The sequence below is a fragment of the Salvia splendens genome, chromosome 4 (genome assembly GCF_004379255.2).
Source record: "Salvia splendens isolate huo1 chromosome 4, SspV2, whole genome shotgun sequence".
Classification (NCBI taxonomy): Eukaryota; Viridiplantae; Streptophyta; class Magnoliopsida; order Lamiales; family Lamiaceae; genus Salvia; species Salvia splendens.
The window spans coordinates 6,607,003-6,616,813 of NC_056035.1; the positions used below are offsets into that span (position 1 = coordinate 6,607,003).

The window sequence follows — 9,811 nt, forward strand, 5'->3', positions numbered from 1 at the left end:
TCCTGTGATTCCGGTACCGAGGAGGAACAGGAACATGTCGGGGTTGAGGATTCTTCTTCCTGGAAGACACGGCACTACTGCGGTAGTGACTTTCATGTCTGGATGAGGAGGGAGAATCCACCGTTTTCGTCTCCGGCTTTTGGCCCTTTTGCAGGAAAATTAAGAACTCTTCCTGCTTCTCGGCCAAAAACAACTTGACAGCCTCGTTCAAATCGGGCTGCTGGGAAGACTCGGTGCGATGAGTCTTTGAGCGGCTTGTTCCTTCTCCGTGAGAACTGGAAGTAGATTTCTCCCGAGGCTGTTTTCCAGACCTGCGGGCTGGACTAGCTTCCTCATGGTTATCATGAACGGTATTATGGGTGTTACGTGATCTGGTATGCATTTTTTTTGGGGTGGAAAAAGGGTCAAAAATTCGCTTTATCACAAATTTGGTTCTCTGTTTCCCATAGACGGCGCCAGTGATGGTTGGGCGAATTTTTGATGGTAACAAATGCGGGTGAAAAATATAGATCACGACACAAGGAATTACGTGGTTCGATTTACTGAGGTAAATCTACGTCCACGGGAAGAAAGGAGGGCAAGATTGTATTGCTTGATCTGGTTTACAGCTTACAAATACAGACTTGCTATATGATATTTGATGTCTCGGGAGCCCCTTCCTCTCTGATCTAAGTTCTATTTATACATTGAACTAAGATCGTGGCTTGCATCACCACTAACTAGGTCGTGGCTTGCATCACCACTAACTAGGTAGTGGATGTCGTGGAGGTCATGAGATCCTGCATGGGTCCACTATCTCTTTGTTTGGTCCGCTATCCTGCATGAGATCCTGCATGAGTTGACACCACTAAATAGATCGTGTAGTGGAGGTCGTGGAGGTTCTGCATGAGTCCACTATCTCCCAGTTCGGTCGAATACTGAGACCGAACTTCTGAACTATTACCGAGCAGCTTTTGCCGATCTGAGGGTAGAGCTTGATTGGTCGGCTTTTACCGAGCTGTAGGCTGGGGCCGAACTCTTTGGTAATGCGGCTGGGGCCGAACTCTTTGGTAATGCCGAACTGATACTCTTCCTTGGGCTTTGGGCTGATGGGCCGTCACTGCTATTGGGCTTGTTTAGTACGTACCCCATCAGCTTCAAATTAGGATCATCGACATTGTCGAGGCTGGATTTAGACTTTCCAAATTCCCATTACTTACTATAGATGAATTCTTCTGTTACAAAAGTACATATCTCTTTTTTTATGTCCGCCAGATATTTCTATTTTTCATTTGCGACGTTAGCATTTTGCTATACCCAATCTAGCCACAACTCCAACATTATTCTCTACCCAAATCAAGTCACAATCAAATTTTTTTAATTTTTAATAATTTTATACTTTAATAGTATTTTTTATTTTCATTATTTATAAAATGTAGATAAACAATTAAGAATATAAAAAATATTAAAAATAAAAAACTATAGTACATAAAATTACTAAGTTAAAAACCAATAACCGGATTGCAACGCAGCCGTGGGCAACGCCGACCCAAAAATACGGCCACCAACCTTTCTATCAATGCAGCCGAAATACGTATTTATTTTTAATGGCCAATAGAAATGGCGTGGTAGTATGAAATACTATTTATTTCGAGATAAAGAAATTTGAAGTTGAATACTATAGCTACTATTGTGGAAATTCGAATAATTGAATATGTGCAAGTTGACCATGAGCCCGTGACACATCAATAGGCGCACCTAATCTCTCTACGTGTGTGTATATATAATATCTCTGTATGAGCACTGCTCCTTCTAACTACGGCTGGCTTATCGAATCTCAATTTTAGCATCGCCATTACCAGATATTTAATCAAATTTTAACTCACGAGAAAGAGAGAGAGTCCGTGATCATTTAGCTTGGCGATGGCGGCAGCTCGGAGAATCTCATCTCTTGTTTCACGCTCCCTTCCTTTGCTTCGCGGAGGTAATTACGTTATTCGTTTTCCGCTATGTTTGATTATAAGTAATCCGCGTCGAGGCTTGGAGGCCTTGATCTGGACTGTGATCTTATTGCTGGCTGATGAATTTTAGATTTAGAGTCGGGAATGATTGATTTTGAATTTCTGTTTTGACACTTATGTATGTTGATCAATCGGATATCATCTGCAATTAGCATCTAAAGACGAGTATAATTGCTTTACGATGACCATTTCTGAAATTTGGATTCCCTGCTGGGAACAATGTATTATTCTAACTTATCGATAATACCACGTTCTTATGTTTCTCGTTTTAGGAAAGCAAATTAATGGAGGTCGAGGAATGTACCGGTACAGCACTGCGGCAGCGTATGAGAATCCAATCAAGCCTCCTGTTAGTGTACAATATGATAAGCTTCTCATTGATGGAAAATTTGTTGATGCGGCATCAGGTGAGCTTTCTGATGTTGAATTTATGGAGGAAAGCACTCGTGTTTAAGGCTGCTTGAGCTAACCTTTTGCACTGTTTGAATCAGGGAAAACTTTCCCGACTTTGGACCCGAGGACTGGGGAGGTTATTGCACATGTTGCTGAAGGTGACGCGGAAGATGTAAATCGAGCAGTATCTGCTGCACGCAAGGCTTTTGATGAAGGGCCATGGCCTAGGATGACGGCTTATGTAACACTTCTTATCTCAATTCATTTCTGCCTTTGGTTTCTGCATTTCGATTTATGTAGTGCTTAATTTCTCCATGTTCAAATGCTGCAGGGGAGACAGAAGATATTGTTACGTTTTGCTGATTTGATCGAAAAGCATAATGATGAAATCGCAGCACTTGAGACCTGGGATAATGGGAAGCCGTTCGAACAGTCTGCTCAAATAGAAGTACCAATGTTTGCCAGATTATTTCGTTATTATGCTGGTGAGTCTTCAGATGCATGAGAAGATACGAGTTAAGGGATTCTCCTAGTTTGGGTCTTCTACTCTAGTAGTGAATTTCCATTTTGTTTCTTCTACAGGCTGGACGGATAAGATTCACGGTCTCACAGTTCCAGCGGATGGACCTCATCATGTTCAAACTTTGCACGAACCAATTGGTGTTGCTGGCCAGATTATCCCATGGAACTTCCCTCTCCTGATGTTTGCTTGGAAAGTTGGACCTGCACTGGCCTGTGGCAACACTGTTGTTCTCAAAACAGCAGAGCAGACACCATTGTCTGCATTACTTGTCTCCAAGCTATTGCATGAGGTATGCTGATTTTTCTTCACCGCAGACTAGCTTTATATTCTTTTTTTTCATTTTTGTTATTACCATTTGTAGTTGTTTTGGCTCATGTAGACCTTTGAAGTGACCAAAGTATCAACTTGTGTCACCTCTGTTCATTCACAAACATAACCCAGTTGAAAAAAATGTTGTTGACTTTATATATATGATGAATTAGCGTTTGATACTCATTGTTTTCGTACAGGCTGGTCTTCCTGATGGAGTTCTGAATATTGTTTCTGGATTTGGTCCTACAGCTGGTGCTGCTCTTTGCAGCCACATGGATGTGGACAAGGTACTTCTGGTTTATAAAGTTCTTGCCCGAGTCATGAATGTAGTCACTGCCAAGGATTCGTATAGTGGCTTTCCATATGAGGGTTGTTCACCGTGATTTATAGTCAATACTAGAGTTTCTCTCTTTTATTTTCTTTCCTAATCTCAGAAATACGATCCTTGCCACTTTTTGATAGATTTATTACTACTGCTAGATTAAGTATAGTGTTAGCTTCTGTATCCTGATATGCCTCATTTGCTCTATATTGTTCAAGCAAATCAGAAAACTTATTTTACTGCCAATTATATGGCCTAAAGCAACAATAATGATGGTCTAAATCTTACATTATCTATATGCTCTTAAAATATCAGATTCTCTAGAAAATACATATCTCTGCATATCCTGATGTTTGCTTGACCCACTTTTGGAATTTGCAGATTGCTTTCACTGGTTCAACAGATACGGGCAGAATTGTTCTTGAGTTGGCTGCCAAAAGCAATCTTAAGCCAGTTACTCTGGAACTTGGAGGTAAATCTCCTTTTATTGTCTGTGAGGATGCTGATGTGGATCAAGCTGTTGAGCTAGCACATGCTGCACTATTTTTCAACCAGGTATCTCCTGCTCTTACCCGTCATTGTTCTACTGCTGATTTTTTGCTTAAATTTACGAAATATCTTCTCTACCATGTGAAATTTATTCAGGGGCAATGCTGCTGTGCTGGATCTAGGACTTACGTGCATGAAAAGGTTTATGATGAGTTTGTAGAGAAAGCAAAAGCACGGGCTCTGAAGCGTACTGTTGGGGATCCATTCAAGGCAGGCATAGAGCAAGGCCCTCAGGTAAACCTGCCCGTACTCCCTTATCCCTGGGTGCAGTTTTAGCATTATTACATGTTGAGGACGTCTCTTGTCATCCTGTCCGTAATACTGATACAATAATGTTGTGAACTTCAGATCGACGGGGAACAATTTGAGAAGATCCTCAAGTATATCAGAATTGGACAGGACGCTGGGGCAACCCTTGAAACTGGAGGTGATAGGCATGGTACAAAGGGATATTACATTCAGCCAACTGTTTTCTCCAATGTTAAGGTAATCAGTTATGTGAAGCGTGAAATGTAAAAACTTGGTACTTGATACTTTATTGATCATCCGTCACTAATTTAGTAGTTTACTGCAACTGTTCTAGGATGATATGCCGATTGCAAGGGAGGAGATCTTCGGACCTGTGCAGACAATCCTGAAGTTTAAGTACGTTCAAAGAATTGTATGCAAAATATTATGAAACTGAAGAACCAACTTAGTTATTTATTCTTGCGAATTTCAGGGACCTCGGTGAAGTGATCCAGAGGGCTAACAATAGCATCTACGGTCTTGCTGCAGGAGTGTTCACTCATAACCTTGACACTGCAAATACCTTGATGAGAGCATTGAAAGTCGGGACAGTGTGGATTAACTGCTTCGACACCTTTGATGCTACGATTCCGTTCGGCGGATACAAGATGAGTGGAATCGGGCGGGAAAAGGGAGAATATGGTCTCAAGAATTACTTGCAAGTGAAAGCAGTTGTTACCCCTATCAAGAACCCAGCATGGCTGTGAGCTCTCTGAATCATACATTCATAAGTTAATGTTGCAACTCTGTGAATTTGATTTGATGACTATAGACTTTGCAATTTGTCTTAGCTTGAATGCTCGACATTTGTATACCCAGTAAGTAATAAACATCATCAGTCATCAGTTGTATTGCAACTCTAAGTCAGTCTACGTATTCTGGTGAAAGAAAATGTATGTTGTCTATGATTACATATGAATGAAGATATAATTAAGTTTATTTGCATATTGTTATTTGCTAATACATCAATAATTGTTTCATTATTCGATCTCCATCTGTATAATGGGTTTGGATAGCACAGCAGAGTTTGCAGTGCAGCAAAACGATGTCACTTTGCCTAATATTCCATCTTCTTTCTTTTGTTATATGGAACGGCTATCATTTTGATATGCATTCTTTAGTTTAGTTTATCTTATTCTTTTGTCACCTCGCTCATCATTTAATCAATTTTATGCACCAAATTTAGCTTATATAGATGAAAGATCACAAAAGAAACAGTGAAGCAGAATGAGTTGAGAGTTAAAAAATGGTAACAAAAATAAAAAAATTAATTAGTAATGAGTTAAAAATAAACTTACTAACAAAAATATAGTAGTAGTAGTAGTACCTAGTATGAAAAAAGAAGAATTTTTATGGATTTATCAAAATAGAAAAACATGTTTATTTGTCACGACCGCACTTTCTAAGGATAGAAAGTCCGGTTGATCGCGACTAGGGGATGATGAAAGAAGCGGGGAAGAAAGGGGAAAACTGTGGCACAACTGAAACTTGAACTGAAATAACTCGAATTTATCTATATCAGAGTGCATGATACAAAGATTTTAAACTCGACTTTTACTTTGCAGCGGAAGAGTCAAGAGCAGATAACGTCGTGTATGGAGACACGGCGCATCCGAGTACTATTCTATCGAAGGATCTTCATCGTCTATGCTCAACACCGCCCGCCGTCATCACTGCTCAACCTGCACATTTTTAAACATATGCAGGGCTGAGTACAGGAGTACTCAGTGGACACGTGCCGAAAACAAAACATACAAATATAAGTTGTCATCCATCAACAGTATCACACGGGGGTTTTCTTAAAAGGCCCGAGCATACTAAATTCTTTTGTGATCTTAAAAGTCCGATTTCAATCTAAGTTCTTGATGTATTCCTCCATGTCTGAGAATCCAGTGGGCCGTGAAGGTGGCCGCCTTCACAAGCACCCTCGCCGGCCAGCCTCTCTCTAGGATGGCTCACAGCGCTCGCGCACGTAACTCCGAATAGGATTTGCGGTCCTATTGGAAAAGGATGGTTTACAGCACTCGCGCACGTAACTCCAAATAGGATTTGCGGTCCTATTGGAAAATGGCTCACAGCCCTCGCGCACGTAACTCCGAATAGGATTTGCGGTCCTATTGGAAAATGGCTCACAGCCCTCGCGCACGTAACTCCGAATAGGATTTGCGGTCCTATTGGAAAATGGCTCACAGCCCTCGCGCACGTAACTCCGAATAGGATTTGCGGTCCTATTGGAAAATGGCTCACAGCCCTCGCGCACGTAACTCCGAATAGGATTTGTGGTCCTATTGGAAAATGGCTCACAGCCCTCGCGCACGTAACTCCGAATAGGATTTGCGGTCCTATTGGAAAATGGCTCACAGCCCTCGCGCACGTAACTCCGAATAGGATTTGCGGTCCTATTGGAAACCAAGTCCATTACCAAATGTTTGGCATCACCAAACTCTCGCGCTCGCGCACGTAACTCCGAATAGGATTTGCGGTCCTATTGGAAACCAAATTCGTTACTAATCTTTTGGCATCGCCAAAAGTCTCGGCATATAGCCTTATCAGACAGGTCTCAAAAACAAATATTTTCTGGCATGACAACAACTTTAAAAGAGATGATCACATTCTCATTTTTCAGAAAAGATATTTCATACTTCAAAACATTTGCTTTATATCCACACTATAGTGCTGGATATTAAAAGAAAGCCCACAATCATATCTTAAATAGAAAGCTCGTAAAATACTTAGTTACGAAAGCCCACATAACTGCTCATCATAAATAGAAAGCTCACTAAAAATACTTTTGCAAAAACTTTATAGTAAACTGAAAGCCCACCTCGTTTGCTTAAACTTCTTAGCTTGATTTTTCCTGACTCCGACCTTAGCTCGCGGAGATAACCTTTTTTTGAAAACAACACAACTTACTAACAAGACTTAAGAAAATTCTTAAACTTTTAATTAGAATGCATGCCCCTAATTAATCATGGCCCAAGAATTTAATTAGAATTCTAGCATAAGACCAAATTAATTTCAGCCCAAGCTCCTCCGTAAAATAATTCCATCCGGCCCAACTGATCTCTCCCTCTTTGATTTATTTTGGCCCACTGATCAATTATTCCAGCCCAAAGATAATTAATTTGGCCCCAACATCTTAATTAAGCAATTTCAGCCCAACACTTTCCTTAATTCACTTCTAGGCCAAAATTCCCAACTTAATTAATTTAATGGCCCAAATAATTATAGTAGCCCATCTCCAACTAAAGTGGCCCAAATCCTTAAATAATTAGGAGTGGCCCAATCAAAATAAATCAGCCCCCAACATTCTTCTTCCTCCATCGACACTTCTCAATTTTTCTCCTCCAAATTCACTTTCATTCCCAAAATCAATTTCACTCATTTTCCCCCAAATCTCTCAATTAGGTATAACCCTTCTTCTTCTCTCGGATATGGCGATCAATCGCCGTCCTCTTCCTATCACCGGTTCTCGCCTTCCTCCGGCGAATCCTCTCATCTCGGCAACTCCTCCAGAATCGGCACTCGCCTCCGATCCCCCTCTACTGCTCTCTTACCGACCGGTCGTCGGCTATGCAGCGGTGTGTGCGACGGTCACGCCGTTTTTTGCTCTCTCTCTCTCTCTCCGTCGAGTTCTCCAATCACTACTCCATGGAGCGGTCACGGAGCTGCCCCGTCTGTCGGGTTCGGGCAAGTGCAGCCCCTTCTCGGCCTCTTCCCCTGCCGCTGCAGCTACCGCCTCACTGCTCGTTGCTGCCAGTTGCACAGGCGGACAGCCGCTGCTGGAGCTGTTCAGCCGGGAAGTCCCCGGGGCGGCCCTCGCCATCGCCGGTGGTCTCCAAGGCAGCTCCTCGGCCTTAAAGCTAAGTTCTTTAATTCTCATTGCTTAGACTACTTTGTTGAGTCCTTGGGGCAGTTAGTGTGAGGTGTGACTATTTGGTGTTGGGAGAGGCTTACTGTTTGGTTTTAAACTCTTGAAAGTTCACTAGGATGCACTCACTTTCTTGTCTAAGTTATCAAGCTTGGTTTGATTAAGATCTCTCTCTATTAGATACTTAATCCATACTTGCTACAGCCATGAGACTTCTATAGCTATGATTCTATGTTCTTGAGCCAAGTATGATGTCCGAAATAATGCAGAGACGGTGCTAGTGTATTACCTCTTTCTCGACGACTCCTTCGAACGCCGGACTGCCCTTAAGCTCGCCGCCACTCCTTCCTCTCTTGCTGCACTTCTTGTGATTTGTGAATTTAGAGAGAGGTGTGAGGAAGGAGGTGGTGATGGGCTGGTATCTATAGCCAAAACTTCTTGGCATTTTGTGTCTAATTTGGGTTAAAGATTCCCTCTTCTTTTTGGTTTTGGGTTTAAAGCTTCACTACTAAATTGGTGTAATCCTTGGAAAGTGATATGCTATTTCGGGGCTGCTCCTCAGCTCCCTTTCGAGCTTGGTGACACTGCTATTCTTACTAATTTGATGAATGTTGGGGCTGTCCTCCTTGGCATCTTGTGCCTGCAATCTTGGGGGCAAAGGCTCCTATTTTTGGCCGCCAGCTTGCTCTCTTTTTGAGCCTTGTGATGTTGTTGTCTACTTCAAAATGGTGTAAGTCTTGGGGTTGATTGTAGGCTGACCTTTCAGCCTTGGATTTGGGGATTTTCCTTACTCTTTTATGTATGAGCTCATCTCCTAATCCTCATTTTTGTGATTAATCTTGCAGGTACAGCTGGCCATCTCCTTGGAGCTTTGTGGGTGTTTTAAAATCGAGAAGGGAAAGAGAAGATGACTCATGCTCAAGCTTTCCTTGATTCCATTACCATTTATAGCTAGAGTCAAACTTGTAGACTTTGTCCTTTAGAATAGCTAAGATATAGCTATTCATTTCTGGTGTATAATAAGGTGTAGAGCATTCTATTTGATCAATTGGCATTTCCTCTTTCCAACAATTATAGTTCTAAAAAAAAATTTAAATTCCTTGCACTTTAATTCTCTTCGTCCAAATTTTTTTTTATACTCCAAAAATCCGTGCACGAAAACTCGGGGTGTTACATTATTAATCGAGGGAACATCTTTCTTAGTACATTAACTATCCTAAATGAGCAAATTTGGTCCGTAACATTTCATAATATCTTTTAAGGTCCATCAACTATAAGTTAATACAATTCAGCTACTTTTTGACTATTTCTAATATTTTCATGACCAAAGTACCCTTAAGGCCAATGAGGGCAAATCAATCTATTTACCCTCTCATTTTCATTAAACTATGTAATTTGTGATAATTGATGTACGAAAAAAGATGTTCTCTCTAATTTTAATTTCAAACAAAAATATCTTAATGATATTAATATTCTATTACTATTAATTATTTACATTTAGTTTTACTTATTTGTGATATTTTAAATCATTTTATTATATTTTAATATTAATA

General features: G+C 40.9%; 1 protein-coding gene and 2 long non-coding RNA genes across 3 annotated transcripts; 2 read left to right on the plus strand and 1 right to left on the minus strand.

Annotated features, from left to right (window-relative positions):
* The first annotated feature begins 1,770 nt into the window (after nucleotides 1-1,770).
* Nucleotides 1,771-5,332, plus strand: LOC121801245 (benzaldehyde dehydrogenase, mitochondrial). Its single transcript, XM_042200693.1, has 11 exons — nucleotides 1,771-1,963; nucleotides 2,273-2,407; nucleotides 2,492-2,634; nucleotides 2,725-2,878; nucleotides 2,976-3,205; nucleotides 3,426-3,515; nucleotides 3,932-4,105; nucleotides 4,196-4,333; nucleotides 4,448-4,585; nucleotides 4,683-4,744; nucleotides 4,821-5,332. The coding sequence occupies exons 1-11, from the start codon at nucleotides 1,903-1,905 to the stop codon at nucleotides 5,092-5,094; spliced, it is 1,599 nt and encodes a 532-aa protein (XP_042056627.1). The 5' UTR covers nucleotides 1,771-1,902; the 3' UTR covers nucleotides 5,095-5,332.
* Nucleotides 5,333-5,875: 543 nt separating this feature from the next.
* On the minus strand, nucleotides 5,876-8,640 carry LOC121798206. The gene is made up of 3 exons (XR_006050035.1): nucleotides 8,548-8,640; nucleotides 7,212-7,274; nucleotides 5,876-6,069 (listed from the first exon to the last, which is right to left on the minus strand). It is a non-coding gene; the product is annotated as an uncharacterized LOC121798206 (long non-coding RNA).
* A 206-nt stretch (nucleotides 8,641-8,846) lies between these two features.
* On the plus strand, nucleotides 8,847-9,329 carry LOC121798205. The gene is made up of 2 exons (XR_006050034.1): nucleotides 8,847-8,988; nucleotides 9,104-9,329. It is a non-coding gene; the product is annotated as an uncharacterized LOC121798205 (long non-coding RNA).
* The last annotated feature ends 482 nt before the right edge of the window (nucleotides 9,330-9,811 follow it).